We start from the raw sequence: 25,088 nt of genomic DNA on the forward strand, positions 1-25,088 counted from the left end.
GACTTTAAATACAGATCTGATAGTGAGGAAGCCAAAGTTGAAAAAGCAGGGATTTGGCAACTCCAATATGTGGACCATCTCCTTTTTTCCTGACGCTTTTTCTCTACCTTATCCTCTTTCCTTTTGCATTGTCCTTCCCACCAATTCCTTTCTGACTCTGTATCTCACCCTTTCCAAAACCTGCTACGACGAGAATGTAAGGTTCAGGATCTTCCAGATCCGTCATCATTTCACTGAGGTGGCGTGAGATGGAGACAGCGCCACCCTGGGCAAAATGAGAATTGACAGCTCTGCATCCTGTTCCTAAAGTCAAAGCTTCTGTTAAGCGCCTTTCAAATCTCATGATTTTCCGGGGCTTCTCTTGTACACCCAAATAACCTTTTGCTTTGCAACAATGCAGACATGTTGTGTGCTTCCCCTCTTTTGTTTCTGTCCCAGCTTAGAAAGGAAAGTTGGTGACGGTGAGAAGGGAAGAGGATGATCTAGTGATGGACGATTTCAAATCGCATCCGGTAGGTTCCTTCTAGACTGCCATGAGTCAGCCACCGACCGGGGGCGCTGCCCCTGCCGCAGCCGCAGCTTCTGCCGCCGCAGCAGCCACAGAGGCTCGCCTGCACCCGGAGGGCAGTAGCAGAAAGCAGCAGCGAGCTCAGTCACCCGCTAGACCGAGGGACAATTCTCTACGACAGACAAGCGCGGCCACACGGTCCCCGGTGGGGGCCGGCACTAAACTTAATTCTGTTCGGCAGCAGCAGCAGCAGCAACAGCAGGGTAACAAGACCGGGAGCCGCGGGGCGCCTTCGGTCGGCGCCCGAGGAGGCCTGGGTGGAGCCGAGAAGGCGGCGCCCCTGGCTCCCAAAGGGGCCGCGCCCGGAGCTGTCCAGCCAGCGTTTGGTGCTGAAGCGGCCCCCGCGGCGACCCTGGCCTCTGCGGGCGGCAGGAAGCCTGGGCCGCCGGAAGAGCCGCCCCGGGAGCTAGAGTCGGTGCCCTCGAAACTCGGGGAACCCCCTCCGCTCGGGGAAGGAGGAGGAGGGGGCGGGGAAGGAGGAGGAGCCGGCGGCGGCTCCGGGGATAGGGAGGGGGGCGCTCCGCAGCAGCCGCCGCCGCCGCCCAGGGGCTGGCGAGGGAAAGGCGTCCGTGCTCAGCAAAGGGGCGGCAGCTGCGGGGAGGGGGTCTCGCCTCCGCCGTCCTCTTCTGCGGGCAAAACCCCAGGCCCCAGCAGCAGAAACTCCGGAAGCGGCATTGCGGGGGGCGGCAGCGGCGGCGGAGGGAGCTACTGGAAGGAAGGATGTCTGCAGTCTGAGCTCATCCAGTTCCATCTCAGGAAGGAGCGGGCGGCGGCGGCGGCCGCGGCTCAGATGCACACTAAGAACGGCGGCGGCAGCAGCAGCCGCAGCTCCCCGGTCGCTGGCGCCCCCGCCATTTGCGAGCCCCTTGTGGTCCCTTCCTCCTCCCCAATGGCGGCGGCGGCGGAGGGCCCCCAGCAGAGCGCAGAGGGCAGCACGAGCGGCGGGGCCATGCAGGCGGCGGCGCCCCCTTCGTCGCAGCCGCACCCGCAGCACCTCCAGGAACAGGAGGAAATGCAGGAGGAGATGGAGAAGCTGCGAGAGGAGAACGAGACTCTCAAGGTGAGGAGGTGGGGGGAGGCATGGGGGCGGGAGGTGTGGGTCTCGGAGGATTCGGGCGTGTCCCGGTGGGGGGAGAGGCTGCTAACCTGTAGGGTGGGCCGGAAAGAGGAAGGAGAGCAGGGAAGGGGAGGGGTGGCGGTGTTCCTAGGCAATGTCCAGATTGGAAGCAGAGCCTGGTACTAGTAACGTTAGGTTTTCATTTAGCCGCACATCTGAGCCTTCGCATCATGGTTCGTTCCACGTTCATGGGCAGAGGTAAAGTAAGAGAGCTAGAGAAGGCCTAAAGTGGGCCTGTGTTTTAAGTTTCTTCTCCATCGTTCAGCTCCTTGTCGCTCCTGTCTTTTGGAGAGGGGGCAAATAAAACTGAGAATTTGGAGTTGGAATGGGGTGTGCACGGTGTAAGTCGGAGGGGCTGGAGGCGAGGCTAATCTTGACCCGCGGCCTGTCACCGCCACAGAACGAGATCGATGAGCTGAGAACTGAGATGGACGAGATGAGGGACACTTTCTTCGAGGAGGATGCCTGTCAACTGCAGGAAATGCGCCACGAGTTGGAGAGAGCCAACAAAAACTGCCGGATCCTGCAGTACCGCCTCCGCAAAGCCGAGCGCAAAAGGCTCCGCTACGCGCAGACGGGGGAGATCGACGGGGAGCTGTTGCGCAGCCTGGAGCAGGACCTCAAGGTCTGCGGCGCTGGGGCTCGAGGGCGCGCGGCAGGGGCGGCGGGCGGGGACTTTGGTCAAGGGCTCTTTGCGCTGAAAGCCTTTCAGTGGTGACTGGTAAAGAGCCTTAGGGACACAGTTTCGCAGTGCTGACCACAAAATATCAGGGTCCCGGAAGGGGAGGAACTGACAGGTGGGTCGTGTGGAGGGCTTGGCGGAGGACGATAGTTGGGCTCCCTGGCAGGAACGGTGGCTCTTCCAGAGGTGATGGGAAGAGGGCGGCTCCTTCCTGGGCGGAAACAAGGGTGTGGCAGAGCGTAGGCTCTGGCCTTGACCTGCTCCAGAGTGAAGGCCTGGTGGAGTCAGGCACTCAAGAGAAGCGCTATAAGGACTCCTTCAAAGGAGCTGAAATCCAGAATAGGAACAGCAAGCGCCGGGAAGATATCAGTCAAGATGTCTCTCTGCAAGTCCCCGACCCATCCCCCTTCTTCCAGTACTTCTTCCTTTCTGTGCTTGACACTTCAGTAACTCCCTGAAGGGAAAATTGTCAAACTTACAGCCCGTTTGAAGAAGTAAAGGGAGTACGAAGTAAATGAAAACTCCTCATTTTTAATGTGAAGTTGCTGCATTCAGAATCTCTCCCAGTAGGGAAATCTAAACCTTGAAGTGCGTTCTTTAGGCAGGCGTGGTCTCTTCAGTTCAGTTTGACTCGAGATAGATTCATTGACAATGCAAACTAGATATGAAATTCATCGCCTTAGACAACCAAATAAATATACTTTTAATTGTATTGACTTCGTCAAGATATAAATATCAAATGTAATTATGCTATATTTGTTTTGAAGAAAGCTATGAGTAAACATTTTATGAAAGTCGTTGTATTTCTTCTTTTATTTCTTTTCCTTTCCTAACATTTGTTGAGTACTCATTATGCATCAGGCACTATGGCATACATTATTATTTCATTTGGTTCTCAAGGAAACAAACCCTCTAGGGTAGGGATTATTAATGGCATCATCTTATGGATGCAGAAGCTGCACCTTTTACAGAGGTTAAATGCTCAGACCTGGAACATAACCAGTAAGTAACCAAGCTCATTCTCCACCAAATCTAAAACCACAGCCAGTCTCCTGAGCCTCTACATCAGACTGCTCCACATTTCTTTCAAACCCTAATATTTTCAATATAATCTCAAAATGTGGGGCAAAAATGCACACTGTCATTTTAAAAATAATAATTTCAAGGACTAAAATATTTCCTAAAATTAAGTACTTGGAATTATAGTTAGATGATTAAAATTCAAGCCTCCTCCCCTTGTAAAAGCTTCTGTTTCTGTTTTTCATTCCTTAACATAGGTGATAATGGAAACATCTACCTCATAGTTGTATTGCAGAATTAGAGGAGATACGTGAAATTTCGCTACATGTGGTAAAACAGTAGAATATTTATTACCATGGTGTAGTGTAGAAGTTTGTTTTTAATTTTTTTAATTTTTAGGTGGCTGGCTGGTATGGGGATCTGAACCCTTGGCCTTGGTGTTACAAGGAAGCACTAACCAACTGAGCTAACTGGCCAGCCTCTGTACTGTGGAAGTTAAAGGAACAAAGTCTAGAGCCAGACTACCTATACTTGTTAGCTATGTGACCTTGAGCGTATTCCTTCACCTGTCTGAGCCTCAGTACCCTTATCCATAATATAGGAATAATAATAGTAACTATCTTGTGGTATAGTTGTGAGGGTTAAATGGTCACTATATGTGAATGGCTTATACGTAAAGCATTTGGAACACTGCCTGGCATGTGGCAAGCACTCTATAAGTATGGGCTGTTAATACTTAGAATACAAATAAAATTTTAGTCCATTTACTATATCACCTTTAATTGTATTTTATTGTTACAAACACTTTAATGTAGGTTGCAAAGGATGTATCTGTGAGACTTCACCATGAATTGGAAAATGTGGAAGAAAAGAGAACAACAACGGAAGATGAAAATGAGAAACTGAGGCAACAGCTCATAGAAGTTGAAATTGCAAAGCAGGCTTTACAGAATGAACTGGAAAAAATGAAAGAGGTTAGTATTTGATTATCTCATGGTGTAGCATATATTTTTAGTTCTTTAGAAAAGAAGCTCAAGGATGAATACAACTGTTAAAATAATTCTATCTTTCTTATACAATTACAGGATAGTCTCTTGTTCTCATCCAATATAGTAACAAGTGTGATTTCATACTAATAAATGAATAGCCAAGAAAAAATTCTGACCTGAGCCCTGCCTCTAGCTTGACATATATGAGCTATGACTGATGTCTCATTCCGGTGTCACTAATTGTATGTTAATTAGATAAGTTACAGCATATCAAACACAAAGGATATCAAGAGTAAGAATAAATGAGCCTTGTGCTAGTTGAGGGGAAGAGTTAGTCCTATGAGATTAGTACTGAGTTCATAGAACCATAAACTTTTAGGACGGAAATGGCTATAAAGGCCGTTTAATCTAATCCAATCATTGCTTGAATTCTCTCTGTAACAAAGCCCCCAGATGGCCTAATGCTTAGAATATCACCAGTGACTAATCTTGAAGATCTTCCAAAGCAGAAAATCCTATCACATTAAAGCTCTGTTTAAAGATTTTTTTCTTTTGAGTTGAAATCTATTTACTTGTAATTTTATCCAATTAGCCTTAGTTCTACCCTTTAGGGAAGCAGAGTCAAAGTTCTCTTCCACATCAGCTCATTGAAGATTTCTACCTTATTTACCCTGAGTCTTCTCAAAGAAGAACATCAGGATCAAAGAAATAATTGAAGGAGAAAAGAAACCAAAAAGATCTGTCAAAAAGTAATTAGCTTCATGATAAATAGCAATTTAATGTGAATTAAAATAATATTTCCTTTGAAAACTACCTGAGAATGTACAGTGCAACTTGTGAAAACTATTATTGAGAGTTAGCAAATGCACAAGTGCTCTTCTGAACAATTTCCCTGCTTGGATGTGCAGGATTCTGAAGAAAATCCTAATCTTTCCTCAGACTAATTGAGATGTTTAGCCACCTGTTACTGCTATGCTTATCTCAAAATGGTACAAAAATACATCTACCATGTAACAGTGAATATATCAATAGTCTGATTAAGAATAGGTAAGTGTCAGGACTTTGTAGAGTATAATTTCAGTAGGACAAACTATTTTTTGTGATCTTAGTGTCTACTTACTTTTATATTATCCTGACTTTAAACATTTTTTTAACATGATGAAGTAGGGGACAATCATTTTAGTGGTATGTAATCCTTGAATGCTAGCTAAGAGTGGTTCTGTGCTACCAAAAACATGGAGACTGGGAGCTCTGTGACCTATCTTCATCAGTAACTAACTGGGTGACCTTAAAAGGCCTCTAATTTTTACTTGCCTTCATTTATTCAGTTGTAAATTGTACAGGTTGTTTTAGATGATTCTCAATATTTTCTGCACTATATAAGACATATCATGAAATCTAAGACATTGCCATTTAAGGAGAAGCATAGATTTTTTTCCTAAAGTTAAGAGATCAAATATGAAATTAATATAGATATAAGTATATGTTTTTTCAACAATAATATACAGTTGAAGTTTGCCAAAAATCGAAAGTTTTATTTCCAAGAAAAGAATAATAAAGTAGGTAACTGTATTAGTTCACTAGGGCTGCTATAACAACATACCAAAAACTGTGTGGCTTAAACAACCAAAATTTATTTACAGTTCTAGAGGCTAGAAATATAAAATCAAGGTGTTGGCAGGTACGTTTCTTTTAAGGGTTGTGAGGGAAAGGTCTGTTCTAGGGCCTCCCCTTGGCTTGTAGACAGCTGTCCTCATGTTCACCGTGGCATTCTCCCTGTAGCTGTCAGTTTCCAAGTTTCCCTTTCTTATGAGAACACCAGTCAGATTAGATTAGGGCCTACCCTCAGGACCTCATTTTAACTTGATTACCTCTGTAAAGACCTTGTCTCCAAATAAGGTCACATTCTAAGGTACTAGGGGTTAGGATGGCAACACTTGAACGTAGTGAGGAGAGAACACAATTCAACCCACAACAGCAGCCATTTAATAGCTTCCTGTGGACAAGCACAGAGAAAGTTCATTGTCAGTCTCTTTGGGCTCTATTCCCTGTTCACACATCACTTGTTTTCTCTCATATTCTTTGTTTATACAATTAAAAACATTCAAGTAAAAACAAATTTGGCTTGTTACCAGAGGGAAAAAAGAAATACCTTTTAATTTGATGTCATGTGAATGTTTATCAAGTGGATATCTGGAAAAGTGAACTTAAGAATGGCACAAGAGCTTTCTGATTTTCATCCTACTTCCAGGGAAGTGGAAAATGCTCATGGACTGTCTGTTTATTAGCCAGACAGATGGGACCTCTTCCATCTGAAAATAAAAGCCCAAATAGTCTGGCTACCAGGAGGAAGGGCTGGAACTTTATCGAACTCAGGAGAATTGTCATAAAGATGCATTTCCTTGATTCTGTTCCCCACACACTTCCCTGTGACTATGTTCTCCTTCAGGGCTCCAACTCTGGATTGGGAAAATGCTGTCGTAGCACCGAGCAGAATGAGTATCTATGTTCATGCCAAAGAGGCAATTTATATTCTCCTTGGAGTTATAAACGCCAAACTCCAATCCATGATTAGGGAATACAACAATAAAAGTACATGGGATTTAGGACCATGTATGCAGGACATCAGCTTTTAAAGCAGCTTTTATTAAGAAAAATAGCAATCACAGTTGGAGAAGATGGGTGGTGGGAGAAAAGAGAAATAGAAATCGAGAGGAAGGGAGAGAGAGTGGAAGGTAAGTATCTGAAGGATACTAAATGTAATAAAGGAAAAATATTCTGGCAGGGGTATTCTATAATCATTCATTTGAGGTTAACCTTCATAGTGTTCTGAAAAGTGTCAGAATTTTAAAAAGTAGTTTAAAAATATGTTTAAAAATCATGAATAAAATTCAAATAAAAATTTTCAGTCATAATTTTGTTATTCTCTCTGAAGACGAACACTAAAACTGAGTTGCAATAGTGGCTGGCTTACTTTGTGGGTGGGGGTTGTGAGTTTGCCCTTGGATCACTTGCAACAGCTTCAGTTAATGTCTGCTTCCATGACTGTAAAATGAAAACATATTCAAGTCCTTGGTGAGTGTTAACCACATGGACTGTCATTGCTTTGTGTCATTCTACCAGTGGAGAAAAATAGAACCAGGCCAAGCTCTCCATTATGAAGAAAAGACACTGGTTGTGGAGTAAAAGCATAAAATGGTAAATAGAATATACTAGAGAGAAGCAATCCTCCAATTCCAAGATTTTAGTTCCTTATGTGGAGTCATATGGATGTTGAATGGCACCATGGAGACCAATAGACCATCTGCTAGAGTTTAGAACCATTTACTAAGGGTTTAACCAGCTTCAAGGGTATTGACCAATTGCTCTCAGGGCTAGCGGTTACACAAGATCCTATTCACCTCCTCACATCCATCTGCTTATCTTCTCCGCCTGCGAAGATGGAATAGACACCTGGGAGTAAAAAGAATTGAGGAGAGGCAGGCTGGAGGCAATTAGTTGAGTCTACCACAACTCATTGCTTGTGTTGGAACAGCTGATATTCTGCCAACTGCAAACAAGAGGGACCTCTTAGAATGCTGCCTTAAAATCTTAATACCATTCTCATCCCAATTATAAAACACTGATTGCTGAGAGCAGCATGCTTTCCTGCTGTAGAAAAATGTCTTTATCTTTATGTAACTTGGGAAAAAATGATAGTCTATTTTTTAGCATCACAAATGATCAGAGAGACAGGTTTTTATAAAAATTATTTCATGGAAACAGCAACTAGCTCTCTGAATGCCAGGATGGGTATGCACACATGGGATAAAATGAGGGTATGAAGCAGGCTATACAACACATTCTCTGTGAGGAGTGAGTTTTTACTACAGTTAAATCGAGAGTCACTGCCCTTGAAAGTTCTGCTGCTGTAGGGAGGGAACTTTGTTTTTGAAGCTTTAAAACTCCCTGTGCTCTTCAGGAGTAAGGGGTCTTCTCATGTCACTTTTAAGGTCTGGTGCTTGGAGAAGCATTGATGATAAATGTTTGAGCAAAGAAATCACCAATGGAGGACCAAGGAAAAGGAAGAATAAGTGAGATGATGATGATGACAGCTGTTTATCAGCTCTTTTTCATTTCAGAATCTGTACTCTTTCTGTTGTCTCATCCCTCACCCTTACACAGAGGTCTTAAAAGAAAACAATTTTCTTAACTTTTCCCAGTCTTTGCTCTAGAGGGCTCTTAACTGACCTACTGCAATAGCACCATCTATCTTGGGACTTTTATTTCCTGTGCGCGTGGTTAATATATCCCATCGATTACAATGAACTTTCATTCTAGAACACAAAAATAATTAGTACTATAAATTTTAACAGTAGTGTCTCTTTTTTTTAAGAGTACATTAAGAGTGTTTCTATATACCCGATTCTCTTTACAAAAAGGGACAAATTCTTGTCCTACATGTTTACAATTAGCTTTTTTTTTTTTTTTTTTGTATAAAATAAAAACTGATTATGCCACTTGGTTATAAAGTGTGAAAAAGAAATGCTGAGTGAAGAAATCAGCAAGTCAGTGAAGAAGTAGCTCAAGAGACAGTTTTAATGGGTAATTTCTTTGACACATAAATATTTTCCCCTGACTTTGGTAGTTTATCTAAAATTTGAAAATAGAACAGTAGTCATCGATATTTTAAAGTAAAGTGGCCATAAATATTTTTAAATGCATTTATTATACACTATTACTTTAGTCATGTCTTCTCAGAGCCAATGGTTTATCAAATAAGGTAGGCAGGAATAATAGAGACTAAAATAAAAACATGGAAGAGTGTGCCAGGAAAGCATAGGAAAGTTAGTCTTCGAGGAAGTTACCAGGTGTTATGAATGCATTTAAAAGACATATTTATTTAGCTTGCTTCCAGGAAGTCGCCACATGTTATGAATGCATTTTTCAAGATGTGTTTATTTAGGAATTATGAACTGTATTGGATTTTTAAAATAAAATTATATATGTAGTTGTATGCACTCCAGTGTGATTCCCAAGATTCAGTCTTGGGTAAGTGGCTCTTACCCAAATGCCAAGCCCCCAGTAGAAGCAAAGTAGTACACAGATCAGGAATTGGTGGATTATTTTGTGAAATATATTGAACTTTTATTATAAACATTAAATTTGTGGTTATTTACATAAAATTACAGGTCCAAATTATACACACCACCATAATGGATCAGATCCTGGTTTCTTTCTTGGCTGGAATTTTGAACTTTATATTTTTGAAATTTAAAGCACTGTATAAATATAAGCATCTCTTATTGAGAACATTTTCAGTTCCCATCTAAAATATCTATTGATTTTTTTGTTTGCAGTGTAATGGGCTTCATAGAAATTGTTCGAAACATGTACGTTAAATGTTTGTTGAATATCCTGATAAAACATATTCATGGGAGCTAAGTCTCCAACCCTGGACCCTGCTTAGAGGTCAGTTTAACATGATCTAAGTTGAACTTTGAGTGACCCCTCCCCCCTGAGAATTAGCAGTTTACCTGTGTTAAGTGTCTCCAAAGAAGTATGTTACTTGTGCAGTTATTGAAAGGTTGTTTACTTCTCTTATTTCTGTATCCACCCTACCTTTAAAAAAGTTTTAAAATGGTTCACAATAAAATCATAAAAATATTGTAATAAAAGTTTAAAAATTAGCTCAAGTAAAAATTATGGGAAGATGAAGGAAAACTTAATCCAAGGGATGTACGTTTTTCTGAATTTAGTAGCAATCAAGGCAGGGAAAGAAATATTGAAGGAAAATCATTCCTAGCTGTGACCAGATATGGAGGCAACACTGAGACTGATAGAGGCCTCTGCAGCAACCATGAAGAAAATCAATTACAGTATAGCAAATTGTTGACAATTATATACAGACTTTACCTAGCAACCAACATGAATGGATGAGCCTTCTAAACAATCACCTGTTGTCGTCTGCATAACCAATAAGTTAGGAATTAAAATTTTACAGTAAGTAAAATTAAAGCATTTTGTCATTAGTCATGAATTTGAGTGCGATTTATTAGAAAATGCATATGTCATATAGTCTAGAAACTGGCTTTGAGGCCTGACCTGTCATTCCCTGTGAACTTGAGCAAATAACGTGAGATTTATAGGCCTCCGTTTCTTTATTTGTAAATGCAGAATAAACAGAATGTTCTCAAAGGTCCCTATAAAAATGTTATTTTCTACTTGGTCAGTTATCCATCTCTGTTCTTCCTACAAGTTTCATAGTCAGGTATGAAATTCAGTGTTACTACTATTATTTAATTACTATAATTATTTTTTCATATATTCAGTCAGCAGATATTTATTGGATAGTAGTTTAATACCTGCTATAGTGTGGCCGTATAGATACCTCAGCAGACGTAAAGATATAGATGGCGGAGCATGGCATTAAACTCCATGTTTTCACTCACTGAAGGGCTTTACTGCAGGGTTTTGAACATGGACAGCAAGACCTACAATGATCTCTCTGGTGTTGCTGCTCAGCATTCAGGGCCTGATTCAGTGCTGTAGAAATCACAGCTGAAGACCTGATGTGTGGGGCTGAGGACAAATGGAGCCTTCCTAATAATCTGGGCCACACTTTTTGATGTGGCCTTAGCTCTCCAACCTAGCAAGACACAGAGACCACGTGGTAACCAAAACATTCACCATCTTTTTCAATAAATGAACCAGCGTTTTAGATGATGGCACCTGCACATTCTAATTTGTGTAGAAAGTCTCTGATGTAGGTTCTTTAACCATACAGTTCTCTGGGGTACAATCTACCTCTGCTTTCTGACCCTGGGAGGCTGCCAGGCTCTCACACCACAAAGGGTATGGCACATGAGTTAAAGATCATTAGTCTTTAGTTAAACATCTAAATATGTGTATTTTGCTATTATTGAAGTTTATTTTATTTTCATCCCCCATGACTTCTCTGATATTTTTTGACATTGCAAGTCTTTATGTTCCCAAGAGTGTAATAAAAATCTTTTTGAGGTTACTTGATCTTTGTATGTATGACAGTCATAAACTTCATGTAGAACCAACCAACCCCCATCAAACAACCTCAGCCTTTTATTAAAGGTCTCTGTGGGTATACTGTGACCTGAGTAGTCCATGTGGTGCTTTTATACCTTTGGGCAGTGATTAACAACACTGTTCTCTACCATGGCCATCCTTGGCTGCCTGAGAAGAGCCTTGCTCCTAGCAGTGGCAGAAAATAGCATATTCTCTCTGCTTCAGCCTTTTATGTAGGCTAAAAACCTATAAACTTTGACCTGACTTTAATAAACATTTTTTAGCAAACATTTGTTAAGCATATATATGAGGGTACTTAGAAAAGTTCATGGAAAGATTCATATTATCTTTTAATTCTATTTTTTCATGAACTTTTTGAAGTACCTTTGTACTTCAAATAGTTACATAAGAGAATAATAGTGTACATTAGGGGATAACAGATAATGCCGCCAAGGAGGTAGTCCCTACCTTCAAGTTTATTATTTTTCTGATAGAAAAGGCAGCCTTGTGTAGGTTGTACTTTGACAACAGCTAGGCGCATACATTATTGCACTGAATCCTTTGATGACCATTGTCTCTGGAAGTCCTCACTAGACCAACCAGACTGTGAGCTCTATGAGGACACAGCCCATCCCTGTTCTGGTCACCCAAGTATCCAGTTTAGTGCCCAGTGTATAAGCAAGTAGGCCATCTTTTTCTGTAATATTATAATGTTATTTCATAATTGTATGTATATCTTTTTCCTGCACTAGACTGTAAACTTCCTGAGAGTAAGAACTGGGTCTGTCTTACTGATCATTGTGTCCCCAAGAACCAGAAGAAAACCTGACACAATGTTGATCAACAATAAAAAACTTTAAATACAGAATGAGTGGTAATTAAGCAAGGTGTTTCAGGCCCTGCTTTGCAGAAAGGAAAACAAAAAGTGACTCAGAACCAGGGCTCTTTCCATGGTGCTTAGAGCAATACAAACAAAATAAGAAGAAAGGAGATGGGCAAGACCAGCCTCACCTCACTTCCACAACTAGAGATCTCTCGAGACTTTGTTAGCTTCTAGAAACTTCCAGTCCTCCTCTACCTTGCTTTTCTCAAATCCCAGTTATCCCCTAGAACCAACAATTCTTCCCTAAAACAAGGTCCCATAGAGTTCTTGAGAAGGAGAATGAAGACAGGCTCTCAAGAACAACAGGACAACTCTGCCACCCTGGGTACCAGCTCTGCAGTTTAACTTCTTTGTGTTTTGAAGAGAAAAATGTGAGATATAGGTTTAGGGAATAAGAGAAGACTGCAGATTTTTTCACTTCACTCCCAAAGACTATCCAATTGGATTCGCTTTAAATCTTTAATATTTGGGACAGTCACTTCAGCAGTTAATTTGGTTGGGGAGATATGGAAAATTACCGCAGGGTTGCAGTTGCTCAATAACCACCAGTGTTGAATGCTAATTATATGCCAGTCGCTGCACCAGATACTTTATATATGATTATGTTGTTAATCATTTTATTTTAGAGATGAAGACTCCAAGGCTTGGAAAGGTTAATGTCACTAGTAATCTGGCTAGGTCCACACCCATGTCTGTCTGCTTCCAAGTTCCTGGTCTCCATTTGCCAGTGCTACATGCTTCACTACAGGGACACTGGCTGCCCCTTCATGGCCACTTCCATGTTCTTCTTGACCTGCAAAATGACCTGCCTTCCTTAGAGACCTTAATACTCTTAGAATCTCTAAGTACTGCACCTCTAGGGCCTATTAGGGAATGTTCCGAGCAAGCATGGAGAGAATACTTCCAAGGTGTCCACAGGAAAAAAATCTGTTTTATCTCACAGAAAGGGAATCTTTGGAGAAAAAAATTAGAAATATAGGACAAGAAAAATGGTTTCAGGTCTGTTGATTCTATCTTCTCTTTCTACAGACATAATAGCTATGTTATTTCAAACAAACCACTTAATAGCTGATTCAATTTAATGACATTTTAAAGGAAAATAAGTATTTTCCCCATTCAGTCCATTCCCAAGGATTACATGAGATGACACGTGTGAAAGTGCATTATAATTGTAAGGCACTATATCAAATGTTGTTATTATTATTGTTACCATATAGTGCTAAGTCAGCTGATGAAGACAATTCCTAGGAAGAATTTTTAACTCTGTGAAAGTGAAATTTTAGATCCATCTAGGACTCCAGGTCCTTTATGCAGGCCTTTGAAACACTTTAACTTTCTCTTTCCTCATGAGTCTGTTACTCTCCGAAGCTCCCCCTTTACTTCTTACTTCATTATAAAGCCATTCCAGCTTCCACCTGTCCCATTTTTTTTCCCCACTAGACCTGTCTTTAGTCCTTAGTGTGTCACCACCTATTTGCAAATGTTTTGGGGGATGGGCAGACAATCTGCTGCAATTCTGCCATGCATTCTTCAACAGGGCTGACTATGCTGATTTGTCTGGTTAAATGTTTCTCTACTACCTTGCTATTCTACGAATATTCTTGCTAAAAATAAACACCTTAGCAGAGACAGGAGGGCTGTTCTTTGATCAAAAGTATTAAAGCACAAATATTTTAGATTGCTTTGTAGCTTTTATCAACTCCACAGCTAAATTCTAAGCTCTCTGAGTTTAAGAACCATTATTTTAATTCACACACATATACCATTACACATAAAAAAAAACTATCAGTTAATGCTTGGGCAAGAGAACAGGTTTTTAAGAAGATAAGATTGCTGTCGAAGGAGCTTTTTAGCCCCCTAAATTAGAATCTACTTGGTTCCTTTTTTTCCCAATACTTGTGCTTCTTATGAGTAAATATAACATGCAATCACTGTAGATTGGAAAGTACTTTCCAAGTTGCAAATTCATTATATCTTGAAGATTTTAGTCTTGATTGACTTTTAATGGAAATATAATTATTTATTTGACATTTCTGTTCTAATTTCATTTTTACATTTCAGGGTTAGTTGAATTGATCTTTATCTAGATGGTTAATGACATTTGAAGATGACATTTGAAGATATCATTTAGCTTCTCTCACGACATCTTTCATTTTATACTTATATATCTCACTTAATGGGGCCATTTATATTCAGCATGATTCGAATTAGAAGCACTTAAAATTAAAAATTCAAAGTATTCTATATTCATCTGCTGGCTAGCTCGGTTATTTCCAATTTGTCTAGCCAATTAATCAGAGGCATAAGTGGTTAATAAAATTAACTACATTATTTTTTCTTTCCTTCACAAAGTAAGAGTTTCTTCCCATTACATTGGCCAAGAACTTTGAATAATTGTAGAAATAGACAGCCCAATTGCTTATTCTATTCAGGTACATAATGCGCAACTAATATGCTGGTATGTAGTTGTATCCACTGTGTCCTTAGGCATGGAAGAAAAGAAAACATTTCAGAGAACTTTATCAAGTGAATCCATCTGTATATATTTAGGAAAATCTGTTATGTGGAAAGTATTGTCTTTTAAAGATAAAATATAGTTATTGGATTCATTTATTTAGAGCTATGGCTAAATTTAAATTGGAATAATTATGGTTTGCAGTGATTCTGATGGTACGTATCCTACTTTTAATTCTATTAGTGCTAACGTTAAGTTCATTTTGTAATGCATGTATGATTCTCAATTTTCTCAATTACCAAAATAAAAAATGAAGCAAGGGATTAAAAATGTTTTCAGTTAGTCCAACCCCTTGCCTGGTCTTTGTTAGTTTAACGTGGGATTACAAGTTTGTTACTTGTAAGTTATTCATTGTTATATCATATAGTTTCAGTTTAAAAAATGTCTTTTGCTTTCATATACAATTATATCGTCAAATAAGCAATCCTGTGTGTTCAAACAATTTCAGTACTTAATATCAATGGTTTTAAACCACAACATCTACATTTCTGGGGCCTCAGTTTTAAATAATCTTTAATTGATTGGATAATGCCCTTGACTTTATTTTTCAGGAAGAGTTTGTAGATGTTATATTTTCTGAGCCTTTGCACTTTTAAAAATGGCCTTTGGTTGAATTCACATAGGAATGATAGAATATAATTATTGAGTCCCAAATTTTCCCTCTCGCATTATATATTCTGTTCCTTTAGCTCTAGCATTTGTTTTGCAATGGAGAAGTATAAAATTAGTCTGACTTTGATTCCTTTGTAGGTCAAATTATTTTCTCTCGATGTATTTCTGGATATGTTTTGAACCCTTTGTATTAATCAGAAAACCGAATTCACCAAGATGGGTCAAATAAAGAGGGATTACTCATGGTGGAGTGGGCAGGATGAAGGGAACTAACTAGGGCTGGCAAGGCATTCAATGAAGACTAGTAGCACTTGGAAACCATTACTACCTCTAGAGATGAAGACATAGCTGAGGAAACAGTGCTAGGGTGGCTAGTGAAAACAGGAACTGTGGAGTAGAGTCAGCCCAGTGGGACCTATTGCCTGGAAAAGATTTAGCTACTGCCTCAGATGTGGTGTTGAAAAAGTGTAGAAGTGAGGAGAAATACCCTGAGCTATCTCTTTTCCCACTCTGCATCTCTCAGCATTCCTGCCTGTGCCTTCTACTGGCCAAACCCACCTAGAAGTCAGCTAGTGGAGAGGGAACCCAGGAAAAGCGGTGTGCAGAGGTGAGCCTCCTGGAGCACAGAGCAGGGCAGAACAGGGGCAGGAATAGATCTGGGAAGCTAAAGGAAAATAACTGTTCAGAAGCATTGCCTGGACATATCTAGGTGATTGTCTTTGTTTAGATGTCCAGAACATGTAACCCTAATCTGAAAATTAACATTTATTTATTTATTATCTTAAAAAGTTTTCTTTTATTATAGACTTGATGATCACATGTGCTCTCTTTTTTCTTTCTTAGTATTTTCTTCACCTTGTATTCATTGCTATTACTTCTCATCCTTTTATTTTTTATTCATTTCCTATGTGTTCTTAGACAATTTCTCAAGTTAGTTATCAATACTGTTGAATGAATTTTCTGCATTTCAGTTGTCCTTTTTAAAGACACCAGTGCAAAATTTAATTCCTGCATTGAATTTTAGTGTCCTTCATGAGTTTTCTTAATCCTGACAGGTCCCTAGTCTACAGAGCTTAATCTCCTCTTATGACCTTGTTAGTTCATAGAGGCCATCTTTGTTATCTTATTAAGAATGCAATATCTTCTAAAGCTGTCTTCTGCTTTCCCTAGTAAATAGTTTTCAGAGACATATCTTTATTTTTCTTCTTTCTTTTTTAGCTTATGTTTTTATATAGCCAATGCATTTTAACAGCTTTATCGAGGTTTAATTTATATACCATAAATTCACGTGTTTTAAGTGTACAGTTTAATGGTTCTAGTAAATGCACAGAGTTGTACAACCATTACCATAACCCAATTTTAAAACATTTCTCACTTCATAAAGATCCCTCATGCCCATTTGCAGTCATCTTTTATTTTCAACCCTAACCCTAATCACCACTAATTTATTTTTTGAATCTATAGCTTTGCTTTTTCTGAATATTTCATATAATTGTAATCATATAGCATGTAACCTTTTGTATCTGGCTTTTTTTGCTTAGATCAGTGTTTTTGAGGTTCATCCCTATAGCATGTATCAATACTTCATTTCTTTTTATTTCCATATAATACTCAATTGTATATGTACATCACATTTTGTTTATCCATTCCTCAGCTGATGGACGTTGGATATTTTCCAATTATATTGATAATGCTGCTATGAACATTAACATACAAGTTTTTTTATGGACATATGTTTCTTATCTTTTGGATAGATAACTAAGAGTGGAATTTCTGGGTCATATGGTGAATTTATATTTAACAGTTTTAAGAAACTGCCAACTGTCTTCCAAAGTGGCTGTACCATTTTACATTCCCACCAGCAATGGATGAGGGTTCCAATTTATATACATCCTAGCCGATACTGATTGTCTATCTCTTTTATTATTGCTAGCCTATCAGGCATTGAATGATATATCATTGTCATGTTAATTTGTGTTTCCCTAATGACGTGGAACATCTTTTCATGTGCTTATTGTCCATTCATATAACTTATTTTGTGCAATGTCTACTGAAAATGTTTTGCTCATTTTTAGTTGGGTAATTTGTTTCTTATTTTTGAGTTCTAATTTAACCTCATTATATATTCTAGATCCAGTGGTTTTTCAATCAGATATATGATTTGAAAATTTTTCTTCCATGGCTTATTTTTTTTTCTTTCTTATTGGTATATTTCAAAGTGCAAAAGTTTTCAATTTTGATGAAGTTCAATTTCTACATTTTTTTCTTTTATCACCTATGCTCTTGGTGTCACATCTAAGAAATCTTTGCCTAACCTACAGGAAGATACACTGCACTATTTTTTCCTAAGATTTTTACAGCTTTAGGTCTTACATTCAAGTCTATGACCTGTTTTGAGTGAATTTTTGTGTTTTATGTGATAGGGGTCTAAGTTCATCTTTTTGCATGTGGTGTCCCACTGGATTTCCTTTGCCCAATGCACTTTTATCTCCTTTTCTCCTTTTTCTTTTATGTGGAAAATATCATCATTGACTGTCAAACATTCTTTATAGATTCAGTGTTGGTTCAAGAACCTCACTGTGCAGCTTTTTCAGTACTTTTTTTCTCAGTACTTCTCACTGGCCACTTGCTATTAGTTGTCCCCTCTCATATCCAAAGGTGTAAAGCAGCTTCATATGCACAACTCTACCCCCATTTCTTATGACTGGCAGACATTCATCTAGTTCTGGCCTGTTTGTCTGAAGTAGGAAAGTCTGGCACTCTGGTACACTGACTTTGAGGAAGACTTGTATCTTAGAAATTTGAAGCACCTTGTAGTTGTTCTTTGCATACCTTTAGTATATGAAAAACAATAATCCCCAATATGGGTACTCCCAAGACTTTACTGCCTATGCTTCTACCCATGAAGCTCTGGATAAGAAAAACATCTCATGATTCATTGCACTATTAATTATCTAGCTCTGTCCCTGCATGTTTCTAACTTGTATTGGAATTTGAATACCCAGAGAGCTGGTGATTGAGAGGCCGGTTCTCCAGATTCATGACAAAGCAGTACTTATGCATATATTAGGGAGAATAGGGTTGATTTGCAGAGGTGTTGGCTGCCTAGTTGATAATTTTAATAATTTTGTTTTTAATAATTTTAAAATTAGTATTTTTATTAATTATTGTTTTAATAATTTTATTGAGCCATGTTTTACATATCATATAATTGACCCATTTTAACTGTACAATTCAGTGATTTTGTAGTAAAATTTCCATGTTGTACACCTATAACCATAAATCAATTTTAGCACAGTTTGATCACCCTAGTAAGATCCCTCATGCTCGTTTACTGTTAATCCTCATTTCTTCCCAACTTCTTGTTACCCTAGGCAACTGCTAATCTACTTCCTATGTCTATGAATTTGCTTTTTCTAGATATTTTATATAAATTGAATAATACAGTACAAGGGCATTTCATAAAGTTCATGGAAAATAGAATTGAAATATAATATGAATCTTTCCAAGAGCTTTTTGAAGTACCCTTATATGTGGTCTCTTATGTCTGGCATCTTTCACTTGGTATAATGTTTGTGAGGTTTATCTGTGTCATATCATGTATCAGTAGGTTGTTTCTTTTTTATTGCCAAATAATATTTCATTGCATGGATATCATATTTTATCTATCCATTTACCAGTAAATGGACATTTGGATTGTTTTCAATTTTTGGTGATTATGATAATGCTGCTAAGAATATTCTTGTGCAAATCCTTTGTGAATATATGTTTTCATTTCTTCTGAACATATACCTAGGAGTGCAATTGCTGGGTCATATGGCAAATTTATATTTAACCTTTTAGGAAATAGCGATGTCTAGTTTTGATTAGTCTTCATGTCCAATCCTCTGTTTCAGACAGTAAAGGCTACATATTAGGTAGATTATGTTTCTTGTTTAAATTCCATTCATGCTACTTTTAGAGAATTTTCTCAGGTTCTGGCAAGTGCTTTACTATTAACCTTCATTTCTGGTATTACTGTGTTTACATTTTTATGTTTGCCTTCAAGTATATTTTAATAGGAAGTAAATGATAGCTTCATACTATATTAACCCAGAATTTTGTTAATTCGAGTAACAATGTGAACAGGGTAAATTTTCTTTAAAAAAAATAATTCTTTGGGAAACAAGTCCAGTTCATCTGTGATTATTTTCGATAGCTTCCTTAATAAATGAAATATTTTATTCCTATTCCAGTGATATCTCATATCTTGTGTTTATGCATGTATTTCTTAGGTGCTTATTTATTATTTATTAAGGCAGTACTATATGTGTAGCTCTTAAGTTGCTCTCATGTCTAAAGAAGATGTATGTACATGTGTTTGTATTCTTTAGCATTACATCAAGAGACTAAGTAAATTTACATAGCCTAAAATAAGATACTTGCTTTTGTTCAAATTAAATTTTCAGAAATTTAGTGATTATTCATCTATTTCAAAATAACTTGGAATGAGCTGACTGATTTGATCAAATACAACATACTTCCAAAGGATATCAAGATGCCCTTTAACACAAAGTAAAATCAAATTACAACTTACTTCAGTGGGCGAGCATTCTGTTTCAAAATTGTCTACTTGGTATATGGATAGAGGTTACAGAGATTCTGACTGTTCTTATGTTTTAGAATTCACTCAGTAACTTTTAAGGTGTGCTGAAATTCCTCCCAGAACCTGAAACACATACATGTATACAATGTACATACACATGCATGCTCCAACACATAAGCGCACATATTCACATGCGCACATATGCACAGACATGCACACACTCTCATACCCATTTGTTCTAAGAATATACACATACACAGATGAACACATTCCATGGATGTGTTACTTGATTTTAAAAGATTGACTTCAGTTATTTTCCCTTTAAATATACTCTGAATTTTTTATGAAACCATCACTTCTGCCTTTACTTCCTTATCTTTAAAAATGGGGGAGGGAGGGCTGACTGGTTAGCTCAGTTGGTTAGAGCACTGCTTTGTAACAGCAAGGTCAAGGGTTTGGATCTCCATAAGGTCTTCAAGGAGAAAGACCAATCGCCAAGGAATAATTAATTATCATTTAATCAAGCCATGGAAACAAAATTTTTTTCAATTCATTTTAGATTTGCAGAGAAAATGTTCTATAATTGTACTTTTTTATGATTTTCACTTAGTCAGTACATGGGTAGAGGTTACAGAGAATGTGATCATCATGCTTTATTCATGTTTTCATAAATTTGTAAAAAGAAGTTACCTCAGTCTTTCTTCTTGTGCCATTTGTTTCCGAGTTACTTCAATTATGTCTCTAGTAAATACCTGTTACACTCTAACAAAAGAATGTCTAGGCAGAATCCTACTTATTATACGAACCAAGAAAGATACAGGCAAGGACAGAACAAAAAATCAGAATGATGTTAACATACCGATAACAAACCCAATTCAATAAGATAAAATTTAATATGAGTAAATGTGTCGTCCTATAATTAGATTTTTATTTTTTTAAATTTACAGAAATACAAAAGGAAAGAAATATATTCACAGCTGTATATGTTACAAAGGCTTAGAAAGTTGAGTTGACCATAAGCTGGATATAAAACCATGTCATATGAAGAATGCTTGAAAGAACTAGGGAGTTTATATAGCCCAGACAAGAAAATACTTAAGATGTGATTGCTGTCTTCCAGTGTTTGAAGGGATGTACTATATATAAAAAATAAAGTAGATTTATTCTTTGAATCACTTTAAGTGGTTTTTAACTTTAAGTATACTTGAGATAAAAAGACTTTTTTGTCCATTGAGCCATCTGTGAAGGGAATGTGTTGCCTGCCTCATGTAGCAACTCAGAAGCAAGCTTCTGGCCACTGGAAAACACAGGCGGGGTTTAAGTGGTGTGGAAGGATTCTTCTAAGGTGCTGAGTGGAAGGCTGAGTTTCTTAGGCTCCTTCCACATACGTGACATTGGCAGTCCAGGACAGTTTGAGCATCCACTGCCAGTAGGGGCCAAGCAGGTTTTAGGAATAACTGAAGCTGTCTATGTTGAGTGATGGGCAACTGGAGAATGTATGTCTCAGTATTCAGTTGCAACCCAAGGTTGCCATGCCATAATCTGGACCCGACTTTACCAAGTCTTCCAGTTTTTCAAGTGAAACTGGAAATCTGGATTCTCGAAATGAAATGCTTCACATTTTTAAGTTTGGCAACTGATTCCAAAATTTTTAAGGCATATTTGTGGGCTATCACTTTTTAATCTAGTCTAGAAATTACCCCAAGAAATTTGCTTTTACTACCTTTCAGTGCATTTTGGGAATTATTGAATACTCTGATCTTTAAAATTTTATTATTAAATATCTTAAATGTGTAATTGTATGAAGAATAATTTTAAAACACTCATGTAATACCCACACCTTAGTGTCCTGCCATCTTGTAATGGCACCTTCAAGCATATTTCTTTCAAGATTCTGAACCTGATACAATAGTGATGTTAATATCACTGCATTCATGAGTTAGAAGCTGATTGAGACACAACATAGAAAAAACTGGACAACTTATCCTTTCAACTTATAAATGCTGGGAACAGGTTTTTTTTTCTTTGCCTTATTATAGAGAAAGGCCATAAGGAACTGCTGTCACTGCCCAGCCATAATTTTCTAAATGTGTTTTAATTGCTGAATGCAATGATCCTTAGAATCCATTAACAAGAGCAAATTAGCAGGGAATATAAATCTCTGCATTTACTAATGTCATTCATAGCTTAGTAGGCATACATTTACTGTGGATGAAGTATCTAAGACATAAAATAATTTTTTAACAATTATTATTTCAAAAGTCATTAACCAGATCCACAGATTGAAAAAAAAAAAAGGAAAAACTCAGCTGAGAAATCTCCCAGTCTTAAACCCATTTTCTTAGTGGAGCTTTCTGAAGCTTTTGCATGGAACCCATCCGAGAGTAATGTATGAATATCAAAGAAGCACTTATCATGTTGCCTTTCCTTTTTTAAAGCAAGGTGGTGTAGCTTTGGGATCAGTTTATTCCTGGTAATTTGTCAGACCCTCTAACAATCCTTACCCTGCTCCAAAAGAGACTTTCTACAATGATGTAAGAGTTACTTGTATCAGAAACTATCTCACCAGTAGCATTAACCCCCTTTGTGGTCCCAGATTATCTTAAAGAGTACAGATATCAGTTCTCTCTGAGTATCCAGGGGATGTTTTGATCATGTGGTATGAACCACACAATGAAAGGCAGGCAATCATTGGGTCCAAGCCCAGCTTTTAAAAGGGACATATTTACAAAGATTTTATAAGCCCCAACTGTTATAGTTTCCTCCCAATTCTACTTTCCACAGTTCTGTAGTAACCACATCCCAGTAACAAGAGAAGCCTTTATTTCTTTTCTTCTCTCTGATATCCCATGGTCCTTAAGACCCTTTAGATTTTCTGCAGATAACTTCGACATTTTACTTTTCAAGTTTCTAGCTTACCTAAATTTCACTATATTAATCAGGAAGAGCGAGCTCCAATTTTAAGACATTTAAGTACTATCAGCAAGCAACATGCTGTAAAAAGCACATGTTCTAAAGTAATTATTGGCACCAAAGAATGACTTTTAAAAAGAAAACACACTATGCAACTCTAGGACCATTCAAAGCCAATTGGCCGTCAGGAGGTAACCCTGATTCCCACATAGAAAAAGATTTAAAAGAGCTGTTTCATTGGTGGCCTGGTTTAATAGCATGCTGTGCTATTAAATTGGTAGACTTATTAATATTCCTTAACAATAAAGAAATCATATAACTCTACAGACTACAGTCAATCTGGCCTCTGCTGTAGATATCTACTTAACACAATGGGAAAAGGATGGAGGGGCCAAGAAAAGGAAATCCATTGTATTCTTTTATTTAAACAAACAAACAAACAAGCAAAAACTTAAAATGATAAAGAACATGATCCTAGCTATTTTGATTTGACATTCCATCAAAGTTTTTAGAGCAGAAAAAATTGTCTTTTCAGCTTTTAAAAGTTGCTTTTATTTATTTAGGCATTCGACTGGAGATAAGAAAAAATAAGTTTGGCAGAGTTCTAACTCCGAAAATAAAAATGGGGCCTTAGTTTATGGGATGGAGGGAGGACATAACCATCTGGCAGAAGAGGCTTGATTTAAGATTTAGGTCTTCACCTCTGTAACATAAACATCAGTATGCCAGATACATCTCTGCACCTCTGACATGTACCTCTGTAACCATCCCCAGAAGGGGATCACCATCTTTTCCAAGAATGAAAAGTATACAGTTTTTGTTATTTGTTATTACCTGCTGGGAACAAGTCCCAGATTTAAATTGTCAATCAATTTTCTTTCCTATAACTTCCAAGGTTGTTTCAAGGAGTAGATGAATTAATGATGACTTTCTTTTCCTCCTCTCTCCATTCTATTTTTTTCAAAATTTTGGACTTCTTAACCATCGGTTGACGCTTGTAAAATCTAATCCTTAAATTACAATTTTCAGAAGAATTTTCTGGGTATGGTTCCCTTTGCATATGTCTTTGTTTCAACTCTGTAAATTGACTTAAGTAGAGTCTTGTGACAATTAAAGTCATTCTTCTTCCCTGCCTAGGAAACCTATAGAAGCATGAAGGGCGAACAAAACTTGCTAAAACTAAGGATGGAATTGACAGATATAAATTAGAAACTTAGATCCAGGGAAACACCATGAAAATGTATATGTCACTTTTTCCTGAAAACGAAGAACAAAAGTTAAGTTCGAATAGAAAAATACTTCAAAACTATGCTGATCCAGACTTGGTAATAAGCTCGAATGTTAAAATGAACTTTATTAGCTTTTAACTCATATCACACCTTTGGTGCTAATTGAACACCTGTTTTTATTAAAAGAAGCATCTGCAACTTAGAACAGAAAGGTGAACTTTTAAAATATTTTATTTAAAGCTCAATTTTATTAAAAAAATATTTTCTGGAGTCAAAATATTGGCAAAGGCAGGGTAAAAATGAAAATAAGAAAAATACATTGAGCTTTATTTTTTCTACGTTTGATAATCCCCTTCAAATCCTTCCCCTGGCCTTTTACATCTTTTTTTCTTTTTCTGGGATTTGAATAAGGGATATTTTTAAAAATATGGACTGAATTCATTAGCCTAATATCTTTTTCAATTCCAGTGGTGAAAAATGTTTGGTAAGTGTATCAGTTAGCTTTGCTGTTTAACAAACCATCCCAAAACTTAGTTAAAACAGCAATCATTTATTTAGCTTATAATTCTGTGGTTTGCTATTTGGGTTATTCTGGTCTCACTTAGGTCCATGCATATATTTGTGGTCAGCCGACAGTCAGCTAGGAGGCTCAGCTCCTGGGGGTTGACTGACTATTGGCTGCGGCAATGGGAGCAATTAGACCACGTGACTCTTCATTGAGCAGGCTAGCCCAGACTTAAAATGCAGGGCAAGAGATTTCCAAGAAAGAGTAAGCAGAAGTGTGTGAAGTCTCTCATCGGTAGACTCAGAACTAGCTTGCTATCTCTTCCACCACATTTTACAAGCCAAAGCAAGTCACAAGGCCAGCCTAGTTTAAAGAGGTACAGAAACAGACTCTGCTTCTTAATGGGGGTCCTTACAAATGGATCTGCTTTCTGGGAGGACAAAAATACAG

At 38.1% G+C, this 25,088-nt stretch overlaps 1 protein-coding gene across 1 annotated transcript in view; it reads left to right on the forward strand.

Annotated features, from left to right (window-relative positions):
- The first annotated feature begins 438 nt into the window (after window positions 1-438).
- The window catches only part of SOGA3 (SOGA family member 3), a 39,544-nt gene continuing 14,894 nt past the window's right edge, over window positions 439-25,088 (forward strand). The window contains exons 1-3 of the mRNA XM_008564955.1: window positions 439-1,628; window positions 2,086-2,310; window positions 4,203-4,361. Coding sequence (XP_008563177.1) covers window positions 534-1,628; window positions 2,086-2,310; window positions 4,203-4,361 — 1,479 coding nt within the window. The 5' untranslated portion in view covers window positions 439-533. The remainder of the gene's footprint in view (window positions 1,629-2,085; window positions 2,311-4,202; window positions 4,362-25,088) is intronic.

This window comes from Galeopterus variegatus, unplaced genomic scaffold (assembly GCF_000696425.1).
Source record: "Galeopterus variegatus unplaced genomic scaffold, G_variegatus-3.0.2 Scaffold193, whole genome shotgun sequence".
NCBI classification, from domain to species: domain Eukaryota; kingdom Metazoa; phylum Chordata; class Mammalia; order Dermoptera; family Cynocephalidae; genus Galeopterus; species Galeopterus variegatus.